Source organism: Gopherus evgoodei, chromosome 4 (genome assembly GCF_007399415.2).
Source record: "Gopherus evgoodei ecotype Sinaloan lineage chromosome 4, rGopEvg1_v1.p, whole genome shotgun sequence".
Lineage (NCBI taxonomy): Eukaryota > Metazoa > Chordata > Testudines > Testudinidae > Gopherus > Gopherus evgoodei.
In genome coordinates, this window is record NC_044325.1 from 63,602,465 (window position 1) to 63,628,060 (window position 25,596).

Below are 25,596 nucleotides of genomic sequence, written 5' to 3' on the forward strand. Positions count from 1 at the left end.
CCCCCCTTCAAAAAAAAAACAACAAAACAAAACAAAACAAGAAACACTTAGCCTAACGTGCCCCTTCTTTAACTCACATGGGAGCTCTGAATGAAGGAGGAAGAACTAAGTTAGACCTCATTGTTGAAGAATGTTGTGTTTTAATTTCAGGCTCCATTGAACTAATGAGGGAAGCAAGTTCCAAAGGAGAGGGCCCTCTGCTGCAAGCAGCCTGCCATGAGCCCCATGACATTTAACTACAGACTCTGACTGCAATTGTTACAGCAATGAAAAGGAAGATTAACTAGATGTAACTAAGATCCAAACCATGTGTAATTTTAAAAGCTCAATGCTTGAATTGTACTAGAAGCAAGCAGGAAACCATTGCAGCCTATGGGACACAAGTGTAACATGCTCTCTATGGTTAAGGCTGTGAGTCTGTCATGGAAGTTGAGACAGGCAGCCACTGGGCCAACAGCAGCAGTTTGGGTATGTGGGAGGGGGCTCAGGGCTAGGGTCAGCGGGACTCAGGATTGGGGGAGCTCCCTGGCTCCCACTGGCATGGCCTTGCAGCTCTTAGGCAGAGGTGCCAGGGGTCTCATGCACGCTGCCCACATCCACAGGCCCTGCCCTTGCCGCTCCCATTGGCTGTAGTTCCCACCCTAGGAGCTGCAGGGACACATGGAAACGGATAGGGAGCCCCTGCCAGCCCTGCCAACACCCCCACACCCCAACACCAGTAGGGGTCCTGGACCAACTTCCCCAGCACCCATGGTACCCTCAGACCGCCTGTCCCCTGTTCCCTCCCCCCAAGTTTTAGTTAGGAGTATATAATAAAAGTCATGGACAAGCCACAGACCACGAATTTTTGTTTACTGCCAGTGACCTGTCCATGACTTTTACTAAAAATACCCATGACTAAAACGTACCTTTACCTACGGTCAGTTATGTTAAGCAATCAGATCATCACATTTTGCACGAGCTGAAGTGTCCAAGTGTTCTCCAAGGACAGTCTCAAACAGGGAACGTTAGTGTTATCAAATCTAGAGCCTGAAGGCATGTGCCAACATACACATCTAAGCCCACGTCCAGACTAACCCGCGGCATCGGCGGGTTAAAATCAATTACTCGGGGATCGATATATCGCGTCTAGTCTGGACGCGATGTATTGATCCCCGAGCGCGCTTACATCGATTCCGGAACTCCATCAACCCGAACGGAGTTCCGGAATCGACATGGAGAGCCGCGGACATCGATGCCGCGCCGTCTGGACGGGTGAGTACCTCGATTTTAGAAATTCGACTTCAGCTACGTTATTCACGTAGCTGAAGTTGCGTATCTAAAATCGATTTTAATACCCTAGTCTGGACGTGGCCTAAGACAAATGTGGATAGCAGTTGTGCCAAATACAGATGAAAAGAAGTGCTCCCGACTACCAAAGTACTGTTTCTCCAGGAGTTATGAGGAGTACAGTTGGATCCCTGAACTCACTCTCTCCTTGGTAGAGAGCCAACGAATACTGTCATCTCGGAGGGCAGACACCACACCAGCCCCATCACTCTCTCTAGATCATCATGAACTGTACACTACCAGGTACTCAAACCCAATCTCTGGCTAAGCAATGTTGTCTGGTCATTATGTGGATGAGAGGCCTCTAAAAACACCTAGTCATTATGTTGCAGATTCAGTAGACATTCTTCCCCCTGAATCCATAGTGAAGCAATGGATCAGCATGGTGCAGGACATGCTGTACTAGAGATGTTGCCATATTTCGTGCAAGCCATAAAACCTAAGGTATTGACCACTTAGTATTAACATCTTGTGGCACTTTCATAAGAATAACGATATAAACTTTGGTTCCCTAGTCAAATCCTGTTAAAACGGAACGGCTCAGTCTCCCTTAATTAATGCTGCAGTTTCAATTTAGCATGCTATTCTTCATTCTCTGTCCTACACTGCTGTGCAGCATTGGTGTGGGCAGATAAATAGCTGCCATGCCACATTACCTTTAAAATGCTGTCAGTCTGGACTCAATGATTTGTGTATCTAAGTTGAAAAACTTTTTATCCTGAAGCACAAAGTACAAGGTCTAAAAATCATCATTTCAAAACGCTGTGTCAATTTCTGTTCTTGTTTTTATAAAAAGATAATTACCATTCAGTGATGGCTCATGACATACACATTTTCCTCTCACCCAGATACACTCGCTCTACTGAGATGGCTCATGTATGAGTTTAAAAAAGAAATGGCGCTCAATGTAATTCAATAAAAACCAAAAGTATTCAAAAAGACCGAGAGATTTAAGTGTTTTTATCCTTTTGTAGGATAGAAGACAGTCAGTTCTTAAATGCATTAATATGTGAAAATCCCTAGCTGGCACATTTTCTAAATTATCAACAAGCTATTTGGTGCTAATACGCATGCAAAAAAAGAAAGAGGCCCGAGTGGACTTGTCTGTCCCTCACAGCGCCAAAGCAATGCAAGACAATTAACTTCCACACCACAATTCAAGATTTCTTGTTGCTGATAGCATGGAACAATTTCGGTTATCTGGAAGCGAACCATGAGGAGCTACTGACGCCTGTTTGGATTATAAGTAGCAGCAGGAGTAGTTTTGTAAGATTTCATCAAAAGGCAAAAGAAAGCAATTGCCACCAAAAAAAAAAAAATTATTGCAGGAATCTGAGGATAACGTGTGCTAATGCAGAAAGTTACAAGTCAGTTCCAGAGTGGCTACCATACAAAGCTATATAGCAGTGGTTGGCAGCCTTTCAGAAGTGGTATGCCAAGCGTTCATTTATTCACTCTAATTTAAGGTTCCGTGTGCCCGTAATACATTTTAACATTTTTAAAAGGTCTCTTTCTACAAGTCTATAATATATAACTAAACTATTGTATGTAAAGTAAATAAGCTTTTTAAAATGTTTAAGTAGCTTCATTTAAAATTAAATTAAAATGCAGAGGCCCCGGACCAGTGGCCAGGACCCAGGCAGCGTGAGTGCCACTGAAAATCAGCTTGTGTGTCGCCTTTGGCACCTGTGCCATAGGTTGCCTACCTCTGCTATATAGGATTAATACTGGAGGCACAAGTAATTGGAATCTTCAGTTTAGTACAACAAACTTGTTTTATATTAGGCCAGGATTGCTTATCCATTAATTCACCACAGTGACTCTTAAAGCTGTCTGCAAAGTTTTAAATTACTGACCTGCTGCTGGTCTGAACAGTTTAAATATATTTTAAACAAACTAAGGAATTGCAAAGAAGCAATGAAACACAGAAGCTGACTTCCAAATCCTTATAACTGGTTCACAGGGAGGGAGTGCAAATGAGAATATAGAGAATGCCCCAATTTCTTATCCTCTCATACAAACTCCCTACTCTCCCAGCTCCACCCCTCTCCCATTGGCATATCTGTTGTAGTCTGCCTTGCAGGAGCAGTGCTCCCTTCCCACAGATGTCAGGAGGGACACAGCAAGTGGGAACTGGATGACAGTTGGCAGTGTGAAGGTACACTACTGCCAATGCCAAGAGTCCTGCCCCCCAAAATCATGAGACTAGCTGAACAGTCAAATTTAATTTTTTAAAAAAAAAGACTCACAATAAAATCACAAGTGTTAGCAATACTGGAGATCAGAGGGGGCTCTCCTCACTTGGTGGCCCTCTTAAGGTCTGCTGTAGAGGAGCATCACGGCTAAGTCTTTGGAGGCTTGCAGGCGTCTCTCAAACTTTTGGCTGAAAAATCATCTTTACTCTCTAATAATCAAGAGACATTTTGAACTCTATTGGAGAAAAAGCTTAAAATTTACTTTCTCAGCATCCCTTTGATATATCAGGGGTTGGCAACCCATAGCACGTGTGCCAAAGGTGGCATGCAAGCCGATTTTTGATGGCACGTGGGGTCCCACCACCGGTCCTACTCAGCGCTTGCTGCTGGCCTGAGTGAAGGAACCCCAGGCTGGCCGCGGTCTGAGACCCTGGCTGGCAGGAGCCGTCAGCCAAAACCCCAGAGGGGGGTGGGCTGAACCTGCTCTGGGGTTCCTGCTCCTGGCCCCTTGCCAGCCAGGGTCCCACCGCTGGTCCCACTCAGCTCCCGCTGCTGGACTGGGTGAAGGAACCCCACGCTGGCAGCAGGCTGAGATCCTGGCTGGCAGGAGCCCACTGCCAAAACCCCAGAGCTGGGAGGGCTGACCCGCTCAGCCTGCTGCTGCTCTGGGGTTCCTGCTCTGGCTCCTTGCCAGCCGGGGTTCGCACCACAGCCCCACTCACCTTGCTTCCAGTTGGAGTTCCTGCGCAGGCCCCCTGCCAGTCAGGGTCCAGGCCTCCGGTGGCTCTGCTCAGCCCTACCAGCCGCCAGCTCCACTCACCTCAGCTGTCGATCTGGGGTTCCAGTCGGTTAACAACTGATCACTCAGAAGCCTGTGTGCAGCTTAAAGTATCCAAATACATGCCAGACATTGGAAAACTCAGCAAGGGAAAGCAAGGGCAAGGATCACACTAAACTGATAAGATCTGCATTTTAAATTTAATTTTAAATAAGGCTTCTGAAACATTTTGAAAATCTTGTTTACTTTACATATAAGTGTAGTTTGATTATATATTATAGATTATAGAGAGACCTTCTAAAACACGTTAAAATGTATTACCGGCATGCGAAGCCTTAAATTAGAGCGTATACATGAAGACTCAGCACATCACTGCTGAAAGGTTGCTGACCCGTCTTATATTAAGTGTGCTAAAACATACATTTCACAACAACATGTAAAGCTAATTGACTTAAATTTGTAATCAAATATATGTTTTGGTCTTGGGTGCTATTTTCAGCTAGGGGACCCAGTAAACTAAATTTTATTACCCGTTCTAAAAAGGCAAAAAGTCTCAACTTTCTGAACTCTCCTGAATACCTATTTTTAAGGTGTCACATTAAAGTCATTCCCTGACTTACATCTAAACTATAGATTTTGGATTTTAAAAAGGAAGTGAGGGAGTGAGGAAGAAAGGAGAGACAAAACAAGTTTATAATGGAAAGCTAGTTTCAACCTTCACTATGGAAATTTAATACAAATGAGGAAAAAGCTTGGAGATAATTGAGAAAGTAGGTTAGCCAAGTTAAAAGGTTTTAACTTGCTGTGATGATTCTCAAGTTTAAAAAAGTCTTATCCTGACACTTATCCCCTTTCGCTAGTCTTCCTCTGTTTGATATGTTATCCTATCTCCTAGAACTGGAAGGAACCTTAAAAGGTCATTGAGTCCAGCCCCCTGACCTCACTAGCAGGACCAAGTACTGATTTTTGCCCCAGATCCCTAAGTGGCCCCCTCAAGGACTGAACTCACAACCATGGGTTTAGCAGGCCAATGCTCAAACCACTGAGCTATCCCCAGATTTTATCCAGCTGCAAGAATTTGTTATTAGATCAGCACTACAGTCAACCACCAAGAAGGTTCAACTGAATACTTATTAGTAATTTAAAAGCCACCATGAAAGACAGGAGTAAGCCCAACAGTCCTGCAACAAGTCTGTACTGCCCTATCTCATGGTAACAGAATATTGCTGGCTGAGGCAGCCCAATGACATCAAGCTGTTTCCTCTATCAGAGGATCTCTTTTCTGCAACCTGTAAATACTAGGAGCTCTACCTTTTAATCCACTGCAATTCTCTGTATTAGTTAGTTCCTCTTTAACAGCACTAGACCAACATCTCAAAAAATCCACTATCTACTGTGCTTGTTGGGTTCTGGAATTGACTTTTACATCTTCTAAAAGATGCCAATAACTTGTGACAATGAAGACTTAATACATCTGTTATTACATACAGAACTTCTTTAACACAAGAACTTTTTCACAACCAGTTACACAGAGTAAAGTGTTGTTTAGCCAAATTCCTTTAATCTAAATCTTCTTCTTACCAGAATCTCAGTTTTGATCCTCCATGAATCAGTTACTCAGTAACTCCCCCATTAGCCAAATGTTTTTAATGTTTTCAAACTATTGTCAAGCAAATGAAGTGGTTGTGTAATCTGTCTTGTTCTACTGTTTTATGAGATGAACTGAAAAGCTTTCAGCATTTCAATATCCAGATTTAGGGCTGATTTTTTTCTGTGATAGTTGAAGATCCTTCCCACAAATAAAGAGAGAAATTAATACTCCATCCTGCTGTAGGTACTCCCAGCTATTGCAGAGAAATATTGCAGGACCTTGAATTCAGTTCCTAACTGGCAAGCAAAAAATAGGTATGATACTCAACTTTGTTCTAGAATCATTGACATTTTAGGGCAAACGTGGACCCAGATGGTTATAAATTAAAATGGTAGTATGCAAGGGGAGTAGAATGCGCATATAAAAGAATACCTGACATGTCTGACAGTCAAACAAAGCCTTTTGAAAATACTTTGATTGGTAGGTAAGATGGTAGATGGTGGTTTTCTTCCTGTGGAAATATTACTACCATAGGCCTGCGCCTGCTCCCCTTTACTCTAAGTCAATGGTTTCAGGAGGAGCTGGCACCTTTTTATATTCTTGTTCATAAATGGATGAGATAGACACTTTTGTTTTAAAGTTGTAATTTTAAGTCTATACATTCTGTTAACCTGAAATCTTAAAAAACATTTGTTTAGGTCAGCTTCAGAAAAATGCTGTAAGGTCAAATGTGTCCCAAAGTTTACGTTTTATAAACCTTGAAGACGTTTGTTAAAACAAACGGAGTAAATATTTCCATTTTTAATTAAGTAGAAGCATTCTTTAACTTTTACACACACTTTTGTAAGTTGGACTGAAGACTGTACAGATTTCTCTATAGTGAGAAGGACTGAACATTTCTCTGTACTGTAGAGCGGATGGTTAAGTGACATGGTCTACCAATATGCTGCCAACAATGCAAGCTGTGAGTGCAGATAAGTGTCTACACAGTATCCTGCAAACAAAGCCCTTGAAATTCACAAAGTTAAGTAGACTAAAATGAAACTGACTAGTCTCGTCATCGACCAACGTCAAGAAAAATGTAAGAAGCTATAAGCATAACTGGTGCAATACTTTATTTTATTTATATTAAAGTATTATCTGTATAATCAGGAATCTTTTTTAATCTGTCTCCTTAAATTCCATAATGTCATTCTCACACAAAACAAACAATTACGTTTCCCTTGCAGTTAGGATCCAGTACATAGCCTACAACTAACAGGAATTAGCCACAAATATTTGGCGCTTACTGACCACCTTTCACTTCAGAAAAAACAGACATGACTTGTTTCAAAAAGTTACAAATCATCCTAAAAAACCCATTAAACAACATATGCAAGCTGTTCAGTAAAACCTCTTAGCTTTCAGTATTAAAGAAAAAACAGGGCCTTTCCAACACTTGGAGACAGCAATTCAGTTATCACTAAGTGTGCTGTGTCAATCAAGGTGAGAGAGCACATAAGATTAATTTAAAACCTTCCCTCCCAAACTATTAATCAAGAGAGTACAGTCAAAAGTGATCAAAAAATGGTTCAGTAATTAGCACCATGGTGAGGATGGTGTTACAACAGTATACGGATAGCAATTGTTCTTTTGCTGAGAATAATTAAAAGTGGCCTTACTAGAAGGATGATCAAACCTGTGGAAGTATTTATAACTGGATTTTAATCACCCTGAACAGCCTTACAAGTAAAAAAACTATAAGCTTACATGTTTTATCTGAAAGGAATACCATCAAAACAAGATTGAGAGGACAAGCTGTAAAATGATCTCAATATATCTGCAGCTGGAAACATCTCTGTCATTTCCATGTCCTACAAATGATTCTCTGTTCTCTTCAGATAGTTTTTCTTGCTTTGTTATTTTAATACATTCCTCAATGTCTCTTAGGAGTTATGTTTTCTGTTTTGCCAAAGTCAAAAAGCCCAAACAAATCTTACACCTCTGTAGAATAAGCATGGGAATCCCAAGAAAGTATTTTCCAAATTCCAAGATGCTGTAAACAACATCCTGTTAGGTAAACAATTTCCTTTTTTCTTAAATAAAACAGAATTATTGTGGAACTATTCTTTAGTCACTTTGAAGCACATTAGTTATCACATATCATTTGTAGGGGGTTAAAAAACGACAATGAGATTAGCTCAAATTCCTCCTCTAAGGAAAGATCTCACAAAATATGGAGAACCTTTAAGAATTTTACCATCAGCTTAAGAACAACACTGTAGGAAGAGAGAGAAACTTTCAGTTTTCTTCCTCCATGCAGCCACACACACTTTACAAATTGGTCCACCCATTATCAGCAGGCAGAGGCAACATGCTAGTTATATGCACTGGCATAATTATTTGAAGATTCAGTAAGACCCATAGGTGAAACAGAGAAAACAAACGGTAATTTGGAACCCTCAGTCTAAAAGACATCTCATTTGCCCTTCCATGAGAAAATACTGACTGAGAGAATTTTATATTCAGGAATCTGCTTCATGCCTGTCTTAATCTATCGACTTTAAGAAAAAAGAAAAAAGGCAGGAAAGAGAAGACTGTTCTCCTCTTGACCAGAGGCATGTGCACCCAGTAGGCATCCTACTTATAAAGTATCAGGTGACTTATGGTACTCAGATAGTACAAGGATAGGTATGGTAAGAACCTAAATAAAATGACAAACGCGTAAGCATGATCCTAACAAAATGAGGTTTTACATAGTCTTAGCCCTGTTACGCTACGAGTTTAGGTAGAATTTAGCAGCATTAGATCAATTTAACCCTGCAGCCGTCCACACAATGAAGCCATTTTTGTCAACTTAAAGGGCTATTAAAATCGATTTCTGTACTCCCTGAGGAGGGGATTAACGCCGAAATCGACCCTGCTTGGTCGAATTTGGGGTAGTGGGGATGCAATTTGACAGTATTTGACTCGGGGAGCTATCCCAGATTGCTCCATTGCGACTGCTCTGGACAGAACTCTCAACTCTGATGCACTGGCCAGGTAGACAGGAAAAGCCCCGTGAACTTTCGAATTTAATTTCCTATTTGGCCAACCTAGCAAGCTGATCAGTACAGGTGACCATGCAGAGCTCATCCGCACAGGTGACCATGGAGTCCCAGAATCACAAAAGAGCTCCAGCATGGACCAAACGGGAGGTACAGCATCTGATCGCTGTATGGGGAGACAAATCTGTACTATCTGAACTCCGTTCCAAAAGACGAAATGCCAGAATATGTGAAAAAGAAATCTTTAAGGGCATGAAGGACTGAGGTTATAACAGGGACCCGCAGCAGTGCCGCGTGAAGCCTACCGAAGACCCTGAGAGACAAACGGCCGCTCCAGGTCAGAGCCCCAGACATGCCGCTTCTATGATGAGCCGCATGCCATTCTAGGGGGTGCCCCTACAACTACCCTACCCCTGTGCTTCCCTCCTCCCCCACCCCTCCCGGGCTACCTTGGCAGTTATCCCCCTATTTGTGTGACGAATTAATAAAGAACGCATGAATTTGAAACAACGACTATTACCTCTGCAACTGGAGATCAAAGGGGGGAGGGGAGGGCGGTTGGTTTACAGGGAAGTACAGTGAACCAAGCGAGCGGGTTTTTATCAAGGAGAAACAAACAGAACTTTCACATCGTATCCTGGCCAGTCATGAAACTGGTTTTCAAAGCTTCTCTAATGCACCTCAGGCCCTGCTGTGCTCTTCTAACCACCTAACAACCCTGGTGTCGGGCTGCGCGTAATCAGCAGCCAGGCGATTTGCCTCAACCTCCCATTCCGCCATAAATGTCTCCCCCTTACTCTCACAGATATTGTGGAGCACACAGCAAGCAGTAACAACAATGGGAATATTGGTTTCGCTGAGGTCTAATTGAGACAGTAAACTGCGCTAGCGAGCTTTTAAACATCCAAAGGCACATTCTACCACCATTATGCACTTGCTCATCTTATAATTGAACTGCTTCTTACTACTGTCCAGGCATCATGAGCCATGGGAGCAAGGGGTAAGCTGGGGTAGGTGCGACTGCACGGTGCTGCCAACTGGGAGAGCAGCCTGAGGCAGAAGCCTCTAGCTGGCATGAAATTCCAGGCAGGACTGAATTTCCATTAAACGAAACTTAAAGAAGAGAATGACCTGGAGTCATTCCAATTTTTGTCCAGGGGCCCCTGACTGACCTCACCGAGGCCGGCCAGAAGCACCCATGTCTGCTAACTGAGGTCGGCCAGGAGCACCCACGGGATGACAACGATAGCTAGCAGTCATATTGCACCATCTGCCATCCACAAGGTAGGGCAAGGGGATGCTGCTGTATAGGACTGCAGTATTGCATCTGTCAGCAGCACCCAGGAGACATACGGTGACAGTGAGCTGAGCAGGCTCCATGCTTGCCATGGTATGTTCTCTGCACAGGTCACCCAGGAAAAAAGGCGAGAAATGATTTTTTGCCATTGCTTTCACGGAGAAAGGGGGGGTCTGACGGCATGTACCCAGAACCACCCGTGACAATGTTTTTGCCCCATCAGGCACTGGGAGCTCAACCCAAAATTCCAATGGGAGGCAGAGACTGCAGGAACAGTGGGATAGCTATCACAGTGCAATGCTATGAAATTTGACGCTAGCGTCAGTACTGTGGACACACACCGCCGATTTAATGCGCTTAGTGGGTAACACACAAATCGATTGTATCTAATCAATTTCTAAAAGAAATAGACTTCTATTAAATTGACCTAATTTCATAATGTAGAATTAGAATTAGAGGTGTTGTATTCTGTTTAACTTCCTTCTAATTTCAGAATCTTTTAGAAAACATTACTTCAAAAGTAATTTTGGTTTATGGCCTGACAGTTGCTGTTGCTCTTTGCCACTCTGACCCCAAATGATTTGTTAGTGTAAACCAGATTTACATAATCTCTCCCAGAATGTCACATTTAGAATTATAGTACCCATCTCCTAGCCAAAGGCTTATTCCAATCACCCTTTAGTCAGTGAGCTCAGCTTCATCCTCAACAGTGGGTTCTTGCTCCCAGCTGTACCTAACTGCCTGTTCTGATTCAAACTACAGTAGATTTCATAGGTTTGCGTTAATGGAGCCCTACTGCTCAAACTCTCAGTGAAAGTTGCCTGCCCCTAACTAGAGCACCTCTCTTGAATTACAATTCAAAGAACACCATACTCCACAATTATAACTAGAGCCAACTGGAATATTTCTTATTTCCCTCCAGCCCCGTCATAATTTCCTTGCTAGTTTGCCTGCAATGGCATATAAACTGTCACATCTCACTCTGACTGTTTATCAAACAGGAACTGAAGGGGATAATTTTTTGTTTTTTAAATTATAAAACATCATAGCAAAATTACAATTCTTGGTAGGAGGACTCGGGGCAGGTGTAGTATCTGAAACTTCTAGCTTTTTAAAGAAAACAGCTAGGTTTCATGCAAGAAGGACAGGGAAAAAAATGCATCTATTGAAACATCCCATCTATGATACAGAATACAATGAAGTAAGTGGCTGTTGAGTTTCAGAGACCAAGAACAGTTCTTGACAGATGTTCCGCTTACCCTCCTTCACTTTCACCATCATCTGTATTGGCTCCTCTTGAGCTGGCTGTGAAATAAATAGAGCTAGACCCTGTGGAATCACTCCTTTCTCTAGGAAATGGGTACCGCCTCCGCCGAGTTACCTTCTGGGTTTCTTCCAGGTGGGACCTGAAAGACAGACAGAAACACAGTGATGACGAGAGAAGAAGTGTCTATTTCAGTCTATGTCAATTTCTTTGCTTCTAATCCCCCAGTTTATTACATCCACTCCATATCAAAGGAGCAATAATTAAAATGGCTACTTATTCCTGCTCCCTGTGGGTGAAGTCACAAATTGCCAAGTTTAAAATACTGTGGGCTACACTGTAAAATGAGATCAAACAAACTCGTATGCAAACAGAAAGTGTAAATAAATCATCCTTCCAGTGAAGATAGATGAAGGAACATTATTTATCAATCATATTATCATAGTGCCTAAAGGCCCTACTCAGACAAGGACCTCACTGTGCTAGGTATTCTACGAACACAAAACGAAAAGACAGCCCCTGCCCCCAAAGAGCTCAGGTTTTACAGGATATTCTATTCACTATGTAATCTACAGTAGACATTAATTGGACAAACATTGCTACAGAGACAAGAAAAGAGCCAGAAATGTACAAACCACAAGTCCATCTGGTTCAGCATCTGTCTAAGACAGCCAGGAGCACTCAATGTTTAGAGGAAGAAAAACACCCACCATCCACCTAATCTTATGGACAGTGTTGTACATGACAAGAAAACTTAATTCCTGAAATAGGGAGATGATCACACATCCTGAAGCATAGATATGACTTCTTATACTGTCATTGTTTTGTACAACTATAAGTATTAATTGTCAAAGTTACAGTCCTAAGAGTCCAGAGTAACTGTTCCACTGACCTTTGAGTAAGTGTACACCTAGGGTGAAATACTGATCTCAGTGAAGTCAAAAGAAGTTTTGACTTGAGTAGGGCCAGAATTTCACTTCTAGTCAACAAGAAAACCTTATAAAACAAGTATTTCCATTTACTGATTTTAGATTTAGTGGGCTTTTAATTCCACTGAATACCTCCTTGTTCTTGTGTTACGAACAAATCGAAAAGGACTGAATGATTAGTTTTCACTATTCTTGTCACAATTTTGACAACTTAAAGCCTATTCCTTCTAGTTCTTCTCCTTCCCAGTTTAAACAATCCTACTCTTTAGTGGGATTTACACAAAATGAGATTGTAAACACGTCTGTGCATGTTCAGATTATCCAGACTGTAGAATATCGAGCATACATCGGATTTCAAATTTCCTTGGCTGGCATTGACTCTGTTTGGGGGAGTTAGGTGGGGGAAGATGGGACAAATTTTAGAAAACAGTAGCTTACAACCTCGCCCATTTTTAGAGCATTGTAACGAAGGGTGAATATGCACTGTGCCTGAGAGACTTATCCTGATTCCAATTTATACACAATACTTCGGTTGATATCTTTGTTAGAGAAGACAGAGAGGATAAAATTGTTTTTACGTAAAACCTGTTGATCTGTGAGCTCTTTCAAAGCATATAGAGAGATAGTTTTCTAATTCTCTCTGATTGACAAAAGAGGGTGGTTTTGTACGTACTTGACTTCTTCAATGATCTCGCCAGCTAAACTCTGCAGGCTGTTCTTCAGCTCCTCCACTTCTTTTCGTAGCTCTGTTATGTTTTTCAGCACAAAGTCCAGACGGTTCAGCACTTCCACCTGCTCTTCTTGTGTTAAAAGAGTTGTGTATGCAGTGCCATCACCAGCCTCCATTGGTGCTTGTCTTATAAGCAGAACTAAAAGAGTGAGGAAAAAAAAATTATACAGAGATGAGTGGCAAAGAATAGAAACAGGAAAACATTGCCAGATGCTTGTTTCTGGACATTCAAAGAGGGGAATAAAACAATGTAATAGCGCACTGCAGGGGAAAAAAATGAATACATCAATGACCACTGCAATCAAGGAGGTTGCTTACTTTTAAGCATGAATTCCTTTCTTTTCCTTAGTTAACACTATTTGTCTGTCACAGGCAGGTTTTAAAGATATATTCCCACTAAGACTAAGGTGACAGCAATTTTTAAGAAAGGCTCCAGAGGTAATCCCAGCAATTACAGACCAATAAGCCTGACTTCAGTACTGGGAAAACTGGTTGAAACTATAGTAAAGAACAGAACTATCAGACACATAGATGAACATGATTTGTCTGAGAAGACTCAACATGATTTTTGTAAAGGGAAATCATGTCTCATCAATCTACTAGAATTCTTTGAGGGAGTCAACAAGCATGTGGACAAGCGTAATCCAGTGGATATAGTGTACTTAGATTTTCAGAAAGCCTTTGACAAGATCCCTCACCAAAGGCTCGTAAAACAAAGTAAGCTCTCATGGGATAAGAGGGAAGGTCCTCATTGATCAGTAACTGGTTAAAAGATAGGAAACAAAGGGTAGGAATAAATGGTCAGTTTTCAGAATGGAGAGAGGTAAATAGTGGTGTCCTCCAGGGGTCTGTGTTGGGACAGGTACTTCAACATATTTGTAAATAAGCAGAAAAAAAAAAAAGGAGCAAACACTGAGGTGGCAAAATTTGCAGATGATACAAAACTACTCAAGACAGTTAAATCAAAGCAAATTGCGAAGAGCTGCAAAAGAATCTCACAAAACTGGGTGACTTGGCAACAAAATGGCAGATGAAATTCAATGTTGATAAATGCAAAGTAATGCATATTGAAAAACATAATCCCAACTATACATATAAAATGATGGGGTCTAAATTAGTTGTTACCACTCAAGAAATGACTAAGGGATAATAGAGGGTCTATAAAATCATGACTTGTGTGGAGAAAGTAAATGAAGAAGTGTTATTTACTCCGTCTCATCACGCAAGAACTAAGGGTCACCAAATGAAATTAATAGGTAGCAGATTTAAAACAAAAGAGAAGCAAGTATTTCTTCACACAACACACAGTCAACCTGTGGAACTTTTTGCCAGAAAATATGAAGGGTTCAAAAAAGAACTGGAAAAGTTCCTGGAGGATAGGTCCATCAATGGCTATTGGTCAAGATAGGCATCGTGTCCATAGCCTCTATTTGCCAGAAGCTGGGAATAGGTGACAGGACTTCAAAGGAAGGAATCTTAAATAAAACAGTCTGTCAACCCTTCAGATTATTAAAACTGAAAAATGATAAGTATCTTGCTTCTCACTACTTATGTTTTTGATTTAGACATTAACAACATAAACAACAAACAAAGTTAGACTTCTAGATTTCACTTTCTGGTTTGCAAAATGTTACTTTGCTGGGATGGCAGCATTCTTCTGCAGTGCTGTGTAAATTTAAAAAAATATATCAAATTTCTTATTATTTCAGTGTAATTTTCTTCCAAAGCACACCCAGCACCCTGGTAACAAGTCATACTCCCTTCCCACCTGCTCCCCATTCCCCCCCCCCAAAAAAAAGAATAAATTAAATGTTGGGCATAATAGCTGGCAGTCCCTTTTAAGATATAATAGCAACATATTGTATAATACAAAAATAAAAACCCAAACTGAGTGAAAGCTTGCTGCTTATGCCATAAACCTAGTTAAACTGATGTACTGCATATCCTGAATTACAAGACTATCTTCCAACTAGCCTTTATCTTCTACACTGAAATCACTAACTTCTTTCAATATATTTAGAGGGATACAACTGAAAAAAAAAAATCTTCTGGTGTAAACAAGGTTCTTTATCTATGTTACTACCACCATCATGATTTATTGAAAGTGAAACATTTAACACTCCTATTTGTTTCTCTCTATTTAGGATCATTGTTTACCTGTTCCATTTTTCAGCTTGGTCAATTATCAATCAAGTTAGTTACACTTTCAAATTCTTAGCTGTAAAAAAAGTTTGTTTATGGACAGGTATGGGGATACCATTTTTTACAATGTTTTAACTGGATTTTTTTTTTTTAATTTTTGTAAAAAAAATATTTTACAATTTCATTGGTCTTAGTTTTAAGAAAATTGTAAGTGTCCCTTTATGTTTTACTTCAAACAAACCCGAAAAATACACCACAAAAAACAACTCTCCACACAACGGAATCTGTATTAGTCTGTAAACGGCACAGTAAAGTTAATGAAAAACAATGCAAAAGCTAACAAAAAGGGAAAGTAAAGGACCTGAAAGAAATTTCTTTGCAGAAAAATAATGTGTTTTAGAATACTGTTAATAGAGAATGAACTTGGGAAAAAGCCACTTAGAAAAGTGGTTCAGTGCACTTGTCCCATACAACCTACACACTACAATTACATCTTGAAATAAACCAAAGGAAGAACTTCTTCACACAAAATACAGTCAACCCGTGGAACTTGTTGCCAGGAGATGTTGTGAAGGCCAAAACTATAACTGAGTTCAGAAAATAATTAGATAAGTTCATGGAGCATACATCCATCAATGGTTATTAACCAAGATGGTCAGGGATGCAACCCCATGCTCTGGGTCTCCCTAAGTCTTTGTTGATAAAGCTGTGCACAAGTGACCAGGGAGCTAAGCGAACAGGAGCTGCTAACAGGGAGTTTTGCAAGGGAGTTTGGAAGGGGAGTAAGAAGGGAGTGGGGGTCCCTTGTCGGTCTCATCTGTGACCCATTGGTCCCCTGAACCTAGAAACTGAGCCACATCCAAAACCTTTCTGTTTACAGCAGAGCAGAGCAGACAGGGAGCTGCAGACGGGAATTTGAGAGAGTTTGACAGAGGGAGGCTTACAATGGTGAGGAGGACCCGCAACACCTGTGCCAGCACTGCTTCTGTCTCCTCCACCTGCGCCTGTAGCCAGACAGAGCACCAAAGCATGGATGCTTTTACCCAGATTCTGGTGTGGGCTTGCAAAGACTGTAATTTGCAATTTCCACTTCCTGATATCCAGGCTGGGGGTAGCATCCAATGTGAAAGGTGCCTACTGGTGGAATCTCTCAGGCAGCAGGTGGGAGAGCTACAGGAGGAGGTGGTTAGGCTGAGGAACATCCATATCCATGAGCAATTCTTGGACAGTATGCATGTGGAGACAGCTAATGTAGCTGTCCCAGTTGACGGGACTACTGACACACCAGTGGAGGAGGAGATGCCGCAGGGTGTATCGGACACATCAGTGGAGGAGGAGGCTCAGGGTGGACACAGCCAGCTGGTTACTTCTAGCAGCAGGCAGTGCTCCACCCCTGCTGCAAACCCTAACGCTGTGGTAAAAGATAACCGTTATGCTCTTCTTGATACAGGAGAGAAGGAATCACCCCCAACAGTTAAGGAGGCGAAGCCTCCTACCCCTAAGGCTGGGAGGTCTGCTGCCACCACTGATAAGAAACGTAGGGTAGTGGTGGTTGGAGACTCTCTGCTGAGGGGGACGGAGACACCCATCTGTCACCCTGACCGTTCATCCCGGGAGGTATGCTGCCTGCCAGGGGCCCGTATCCGAGATGTTACAGAGGCATTGTCGAGGACTATCCGGCCTTCTGACTACTACCCCATGCTACTCATCCATGTGGGCACAAATGATACTGCGAGGTGTGACATTGAACAGATCAAGAGTGACTACAGGGCTCTGGGAGTACAGGTTAAGGAGTTTGGAGCGCAGGTGGTATTCTCTTCGATTCTTCCTCTTGAAGGTAGGGGCCCGGGCAGAGACAGATGCATTGTGGAGGTGAATGCCTGGCTGCGAAGATGGTGTCGCCAGGAGGGCTTTGGCTTCCTCGACCACGGGATGCGATTCGAGGAAAGACTGCTAGGCACAGATGGCGTTCGCCTTTCGAAGAGGGAAAAGGCCTTATTTGCGCGCAGACTGGCTAACCTAGTAAGGAGGGCTTTAAACTAGGTTCGACGGGGACAGGTGAGCAAACCCCACAGGTAAGTGGGGAACAAGACCTGGGAGATGGGTTGGAAACAGGAGGGAGCACGAGCTATAATGGCAGTGAGGAAGGAGGGTCAGGGCAAACCTGGGAGGCAAGATCAAACCAGTATCTTAGATGCCTATATACAAATGCAAGAAGTATGGGTAATAAGCAGGAAGAACTGGAAGTGCTAATAAATAAATACAACTATGACATTGTTGGCATTACTGAAACTTGGTGGGATAATACACATGACTGGAATGTTGGTGTGGATGGGTATAGTTTGCTCAGGAAGGATAGACAGGGGAAAAAGGGAGGAGGTGTTGCCTTATATATTAAAAATGTACACTTGGACTGAGGTGGAGATGGACATAGGAGACAGAAGTGTTGAGAGTCTCTGGGTTAGGCTAAAAGGGGTAAAAAACATGGGTGATGTTGTGCTGGGAGTCTACTACAGGCCACCTAATCAGGTGGAAGAGGCTTTTTTCAAACAACTAACAAAATCATCCAAAGCCCAAGATTTGGTGGTGATGGGGGACTTCAACTATCCAGATATATGTTGGGAAAATAACACCACAGGGCACAGACTATCCAATAAGTTCCTGAACTGCATTGCAGACAACTTTTTATTTCAGAAAGTTGAAAAAGCTACTAGGGGGGAAGCTGTTCTAGACTTGATTTTAACAAATAGGGAGGAACTTGTTGAGAATTTGAAAGTAGAAGGAAGCTTGGGTGAAAGTGATCATGAAATCAGAGAGTTTGCAATTCTAAGGAAGGGTAGAAGGGAGTACAGCAGAATAGAGACAATGGATTTCAGGAAGGCAGATTTTGGTAAGCTCAGAGAGCTGATAGGTAAGGTCCCATGGGAATCAAGACTGAGGGGAAAAACAACTGAGGAGAGTTGGCAGTTTTTCAAAGGAACGCTATTAAGGGCCCAAAAGCAAGCTATTCCGATGGTTAGGAAAGATAGAAAATGTGGCAAAAGACCACCTTGGCTTAACCACGAGATCTTGCGTGACCTACAAAAGAAAAAGGCGTCATATAAAAAATGGAAACTAGGTCAGATTACAAAGGATGAATATAGGCAAATAACACAGGAATGCAGAGGCAAGATTAGAAAGGCAAAGGCACAAAATGAGCTCAAACTAGCTATGGGAATAAAGGGAAACAAGGAGACTTTTTATCAATATATTAGAAGCAAGAGGAAGACCAAGGACAGGGTAGGCCCACTGCTCAGTGAGGAGGGGGAAACAGTAACGGGAGACTTGGAAATGGCAGAGATGCTTAATGACTTCTTTGTTTCGGTCTTCACTGAGAAGTCTGAAGGAATGTCTAATATAGTAAATGCTTACGGGAAGAGGGTAGGTTTAGAAGATAAAATAAAAAAAGAGCAAGTAAAAAATCACTTAGAAAAGTTAGATGCCTGCAAGTCACCAGGGCCTGATGAAATGCATCCTATAATACTCAAGGAGTTAGTAGAAGAGGTATCTGAGCCTCTAGCTATTATCTTTGGGAAATCATGGGAGATGGGGGAGATTCCAGAAGACTGGAAGGGGGCAAATATAGTGCCCATCTATAAAAAGGGAAATAAAAACAATCCAGGAAACTACAGACCAGTTAGTTTAACTTCTGTGCCAGGGAAGATAATGGAGCAGGTAATTAAAGAAATCATCTGCAAACACTTGGAAGGTGGTAAGGTGATAGGGAATAGCCAGCATAGATTTGTAAAGAACAAATCGTGTCAAACTAATCTGATAGTGTTCTTTGATAGGATAACGAGCCTTGTGGATAAGGGAGAAGCGGTGGATGTGATATACCTAGACTTTAGTAAGGCATTTGATACGGTCTCGCATGATATTCTTATAGATAAACTAGGAAAGTACAATTTAGATGGGGCTACTATAAGGTGGGTGCATAACTGGCTGGATAACCGTACTCAGAGAGTAGTTGTTAATGGCTCCCAATCCTGCTGGAAAGGTATAACAAGTGGGGTTCCGCAGGGGTCTGTTTTGGGACCGGTTCTGTTCAATATCTTCATCAACGATTTAGATGTTGGCATAGAAAGTACGCTTATTAAGTTTGCGGACGATACCAAACTGGGAGGGATTGCAACTGCTTTGGAGGACAGGGTCAAAATTCAAAATGATCTGGACAAATTGGAGAAATGGTCTGAGGTAAACAGGATGAAATTCAATAAAGATAAATGCAAAGTGCTCCACTTAGGAAGGAATAATCAGTTTCACACATACTCAGCTCAGGATTAAACAAAGACTATGAATGGCTTGCCAATTACAGCACCAGTTTCTCCTCCCTTGGTTTTCACACCTCAACTGCTAGAACAGGGCCTCATCCTCCCTGATTGAACTACCTCATTATCTCTAGCTTGCCTGCATATATATACCCGCCCCTGGAAATTTCCACTACATGCATCTGATGAAGTGGGTATTCACCCACGAAAGTTCATGCTCCGAACCGTCTGTTAGTCTACAAGGTGCCACAGGACTCTTTGCTACTTTTAAACAAGTGTTTTAAGAGAAGTAAAATGGTACAAAGAAAATTAACATCAGTTAGATGTAAGCTCTTTGGGGTAGAGAATGTATTTTTATTTTGTGTTTGTACAGCACCTAGCACACTGGGGTCCTGGTTCTCTTTAAATAAAATATTTTGTCCCCCATTTGCTTATGAAAAACTCACCAAAAAAAAAAAACCATTTAGAAACTTACTATGGTCTAGCTCAGAGGTTCTCAACCTTTTTCCTTCTGAGGCACCTTTCAACATGCTATAAAAACAACAGGGCCCAGTTGGGGAGCGGTGGGGGACTCGGGGCTATGAGCCAGGAGTGGGCCCTCAGGTATAGGTGTAGTTGATATCTATTTTTTTGAGCAGGGAGCAGAACAGAAGCCGTCAGGGCTTGGGCCAGCTCCATACATCAGAGTCTAGGAAGGCAATGCCACCTCCACCCACTGACACACCTCAGCAGGCCACCCAGTCTGTTTGGGTTGTGCTCAAGAAGTTTAATAACTGCTCAGGGTATAGAGAAGGGTTAGCTAGGGGCTGTGTGCACGTATGGGGGGTAGCTCAGGATACTGGGAAGGGGCAGCCAGGGGCTCTGTGCCAGGAGGGCTCCCCTGTGGTCACTGCTCCCCAAGGGCTATGCCGGCCACAAATGGGGGATCCCACTGCCTGGACAGCTCTTACTGACTGCTTGAGCTGAGGAGCAGCCGCAACCCCTGGGCACCAGTAGCGGACGGAGGAATGCTATGGTTGCCGGCTCCATGATACACCCTGGTGAATGCTGCACTGCCCAACTCCAGCTTCAGGGACAGGGAGAGGAGGACGGGGCGGGGTGGAGCTGCCCCCATGACTGTCCTGCTCTGACACTGCATGGGGGGGACAGACGACCAGTTCTTGATGTTTCAGCTCTGTGGCAGGTGGGCACTAGGGCTCAGGGTTTCAGCCCCACAGCAGGGGAATGCCGGGGCTCAGGGTTTCAGCCTCGCAGCTCCCCAAAAGGGCTCACAGACACCCAGGGGGCCACAGACCCCCAGTTGAGAACCACTGGTCTAGCTCCTGTAAAGTAAGCCCTATTCAAGTTGATATGGCTCTGCACGAACACCAGAGCAAATCCAGGTGGAGTCAATTGCAGGATCCACCCCAAACTATATAGAGGAAAACAACGACACTGACTGTATGCAAAGCAAACAAATCAGAAAAAGCAGAGAAAAAAAATCTCTTTTTAGTCTTCCGTATTATTTATAACACATGTAGCAAATAACTTTTTTCATTAAAAAAGTTATTTTGGTAAGTTGACTATGTCTTTCCCAGGTGTCTGGCTGGTAGATCTTGCCCACATGCTCAGGGTCTAAGTGATCACCACATTTGGGGTCAGGAAGGAATTTCCCCCCACATCAGATTGGCAGAGACCCTGCAGGTTTTTCACCTTCCTCTGCAGGATGGGGCCTGGGTCACTTGCAGTTTAAACTAATGTAAATGGTGAATTTTCTGTAACTTGAAGTCTTTAAAGTCATGATTTGAGGACTTCAGTAACTCAGCCAGAGGTCTATCACAGGAGGAGGGGGGGTAAAATTTTGTGCCCTGCAATATGCAGGAGGTCAGACTAGATGATCATGATGTTCCTTTCTGACCTTCAAGTCTATGTCCCTTGAGGTTTCCCTTCTACAGATTTGCAAATCTGCAGAATAGCCTTGTGCTAGTATATCTGCAAAAGTGAAAGTGAATGGAAACCAACTAAAGAAGAAAGTGAAAGCTGCTATTTAGTATCCAAGCTAAATGCATCCTAAAAGAAATGAAAGCTCATAAATGGTGAAAACTAAATTATGGTAATCATTCAGGGCATGACCCTGCAACTGGCTGCATGTGGGCAGTCCCCTAAACTTGCATGGTGCCTCCCTGACTTCAATGGGGGGTCCATAACACAGAGCTCCATCCAAAATTAGGGCTAAAGACTGGAGAATGTGATGTTCAACCATTTTACATTGTTTAACAGTGATGTTTAGCATCCTGCTTGTTTATGATGTGTTCTTTAAAGTGTTTAATAATAATTTATTCTGTTCAATTCTCCACTGATATGAATTGGGGTTTGTTCAGCACTTAGCAACTGCTTGGAAGAAGGCTGCCTATCTTGGATCTTTACAATTCTTTAATTAACTAACAGGTTATTAGCAGCCAGTCAGATTTTTTAAGTTATATTAATTTGATGAAAGTGTGCCCAGTTTTGCAGATAACACAGAAGAAAAAAAAGAAGAAACAGAAATAATTACTGTACCCTGGTTATGGTTCCCTCGAGTCTCTGCATTTTCATGGGGCCCCACAGAGTTCTGCATGTACTGAACCCCAGAGTGCCTGGAGCTGCGTCCCAACCAGGGCCTTTTCCGCCTCTGTTTGTAGAACACATACAAGACCCCGATCCCTGCAGCCGCACCCAGCAGCATCCCAAGCCCCACACGGGACACCCTCAGTTTGGACATGATGTGCCTGAAAGAAGCAGACAGGATACAAGTCACATGAATGCCAGTCACCACCTCTCCCCACTTCAGCACCTCGGAGGGCAGTGCGGCGAGCCCCCGTCACGCCGGCCTTCCCCAGGGGGAGCAGTGCTCCAGCCCAAAACCTCTCGAGCCAGCCCTGACCTCTGCAACCAAGCGAGCAGCCCCCGGGTGTGAGCCTGCCGAGAGGGGCGGGGTGGGAGCGTTCTTCGCAGCCCTGCGGCACCCCGCTCACCCAGCCACGCACCAGCAGCGCGGACACGGCCGCTCTAGGGCCCGCCTGTCACCCGGGCACGCGGCGCAGCTAGGGCCCGGGGGAAGAGCCGGGGCGGGGCCGGCCGTTTATCACCCCGCAGCCCGGGCAGTTATACCCGGCTCGCCCCAGGCTGGGGCGGCTGAGCTGGGACAACGCTGCCAGCCAGCGACTGGCGCCGCAGGGAGCGTGGCGCTGCCCGCAGCAGCCCGCGGGAGAGGAACCGGTGGCCGGCGCTGCGCACCAGGCCCCACGGGGGGCACTCAGAGCTACTCACACCACCATGCCCCGCGCGGCCACCGTCCTACCGCCACACGCGCCCCTCACACTGCCCAGGAGTCGCCCTCCCACCGGCGCATAGAGATGACGTAGCGAGAACCGCTGCCCCTGCCAGCCCTCAGCCCCGCCCAAAGTGCCGGCGGTAGGATGATGTCATCAGCCCCGCCTTACTGGACTAGAAACGCTAGCTGAGACCATATCACGTGTGTCTGCCCGTGGGCTAAGGGCACGTGACTTCGGGGAGCCAATGAGCGTGGGTCAGGAGGTGGGTGGGTCTATGGCGGTGGGGTTGGGCAGGTGGAGGTGTGGGGAGTACCGTGGAGAGTGAATGGAGGCGCTGAAGGCTGATGGGCTGGTCTGTGGGGTCATTTCCTAGCCCGATGCTTCATCGTGGGTTGTTCTGTCATTGGGCAGCTTCTCTGCTCCCTGGTCCCCTGTGTGCCACTCCCCGCTCTTTGCAAGGCCCTGCCCCAGGCTGTGCCTAGTGCTGTGCTGAACCGGGAATGTGCAGTGCAGGGAGCTGGTGTACTGGGTACCTTCATCTAGGGAGCGGTTGTCATTAGGTGGGCGGGGTTCAGTAGCCAAGGAGTCAGGGCACTTGTAAGTGTAACCCTTCTGCCCATCTGAGTTGGCAGCAACAAGGGCCGGGTTCAGTATCCAGGGGTTCCGTTTCAGTAACACAATGCATAACCGGCTCGAGCCCCCACCCAGTGACCTGGGACACTCACATACCACACACCCCTGGGCGCCTCTAGGAGGCAAGACTTCCCCTCTCGCAAGCACGGACTCTGAGTGTAGCAAAATCTTTTTAATAAAGGAAGGAATCAATGCGGCATCTCATTGGAGAAACACCACAAACAGGGTTATAACACAAACCATAAGCAAAACCGACCTCCAAGTATGTTTGGCAATGTCCTTTTTCCCCTTACGGTTTTAAGTCCAATCACCCCAAAGTCCAACAACCCAAAAGTCTCTGATCAATGCCACCCCAGAGTTCGAGAGTTTATCTGTAGAGGTCCCTCCCCCCAGCCTGGCCCCTTACATGGTCCGGGGCCAACTGCCCTGCCTCTCCGTGGGTTCTGCTTCTGCCTTCTCCACAAACTGCTCCACTTTACCAGCCGCTCCACTCTGCTCCTCCAGCCGTCCTCGCAAACTGCTCCGCTCCACCAGCTGCTCTGCTCTATGAGCTGCTCCAGTTCTCCCTGCAAACTGCTCAGCTCTGCTCACTCTGTGGGCCGCTTCACCCGTCCCACAGCTACTCCGCTCTGCCAGTCGCTCCGCTCCACCAGCTGTCCCATGCTCCACTCCACCAGCTGCTCTATTCCGCAGTATAGCTTCAGGCTCCCCCACTAGTTAGCACAGTACTCAGTGCTCTCAGCTCAGTAATTTCAGCTCTTTAGTGATTTCAGCTCTTAGCAGGGGAGCCCCACTGCTAGTGCACCATTAGCCCAAAGTGAGTTCAGCTCAGTCACCTGTATCTAGATTCTTAAGGAAATAAAAAAAATCAACTCTGACATTCCACAGTGGAGAGAGGAGGGGGTGGAACTGGTGCTTCTGGCTCCACAAGGGGACTGCACCACCAGGCACAGATACCTGTCCCCAGCCTCTCTCAATTCACTGGGAATTGGAACCCATGTCCCTTGTCTAGCAAGTACCACCCAACTGAGGTTGAGTCATTTCTGTCACAAAGCAGTCCCACAGCTCGGCAGCCTGGGATGGGGTAGGCGTGCCTATGCAAATACACTCTCTGAAATTCTTTCCACCAGATGTCAGGGTAGAGCTCATCCTGACTCTGCTTACATAAGAAAAAACAGAAATCAGAGTGTCCGGAGGCATTAGAGGGGCCAGGTTCTGATCATCGGATGGGAACATAGTGCAGGGGTTGGGGAGCCTCTTCTTCCAAGCTCTAGCCTTGTTCCTATCAACCCTTTTAGTTGGGTTGCTGTCCCTGTAGCTGGTTACACTCACAAAGATGAGGCCCAGAGGGATTTAGGCTCTTAACTGCTATTGATTTCCATGGAAGACAGGCACTTAACTACCTTTGAGAATCTGGGCCTTAGAGCCCAAGGGAATTTCAGGTCTGCTAACTCAACTGTTTTGTAGGCTCAAGGATGAGGTCTAAAGTGTGGAGCCCCCAGAACACAGGGCCCGGTGTGGCTTCACAGCCAAGTGTCTAATCCTCTTTGTTATAGAGACGCTTGATACCACCCCCCCCAAAAAAAAAAAAAAAGCAGTGGAGGAACACTCAGTTTTTTCCCCAAGCAGGAACACCCTTACATCATTTCCTTTTGTAGTGATCACCAAGGTAAAATTTGGACTGATGATCGTTTAATATTGATTATGTCAGAAAGCCAGAGAACAGTACCAGAGGACCCAGGATTTCAAAGCCTTCTCTGATACAAGTTTGGAACATTCAGGCACTAAACTTATTTATTTAAATTCAACTCTTCTTCCTTAAAACAAGTTTTGGCTTGGCACTGTATACAGGTGATAGCAGGTGAAGAAAAGATGCTTCTTGAGGCTCTGAGTTGCCTCACTATCTTGTGCTGGGAATCTGCTGTTAGCCTTTCAGACTGCATTGGTGACATAGAATCTTTCGGTGAAGGCAGCTGAAACACATTTGTTCTGATAAAACCCTGACATTGAATGGAAAAAGGTCACTCCATTTCCTCAAAGTCTCATTATTATTTGCAGTCTTGTTGTTATCAGGAAAGCAAT

General features: G+C 44.2%; 2 protein-coding genes across 3 annotated transcripts in view; one reads left to right on the forward strand and one right to left on the reverse strand.

The window, feature by feature from the left end:
• The window catches only part of RMDN3 (regulator of microtubule dynamics 3), a 70,882-nt gene extending 47,895 nt beyond the window's left edge, over window positions 1-22,987 (reverse strand). The window contains exons 1-4 of one of the 2 annotated variants that reach the window (XM_030559485.1): window positions 22,927-22,987; window positions 22,127-22,335; window positions 13,083-13,278; window positions 11,476-11,622 (exon numbers count right to left, since the gene is read on the reverse strand). In XM_030559485.1, coding sequence (XP_030415345.1) covers window positions 11,476-11,622; window positions 13,083-13,278; window positions 22,127-22,335; window positions 22,927-22,958 — 584 coding nt within the window. In that variant the 5' untranslated portion in view covers window positions 22,959-22,987. Of the gene's footprint in view, window positions 1-11,475; window positions 11,623-13,082; window positions 13,279-22,126; window positions 22,336-22,876 lie in introns of both variants that reach the window. The other variant, XM_030559486.1, reaches the window with a different exon arrangement.
• Window positions 22,988-23,025: 38 nt separating this feature from the next.
• The window catches only part of GCHFR (GTP cyclohydrolase I feedback regulator), a 35,996-nt gene continuing 33,425 nt past the window's right edge, over window positions 23,026-25,596 (forward strand). Inside the window, 2 exon segments of the mRNA XM_030559491.1 lie at window positions 23,026-23,049; window positions 23,051-23,143. Of these exon segments, the coding sequence (XP_030415351.1) occupies window positions 23,026-23,049; window positions 23,051-23,143 (117 nt within the window).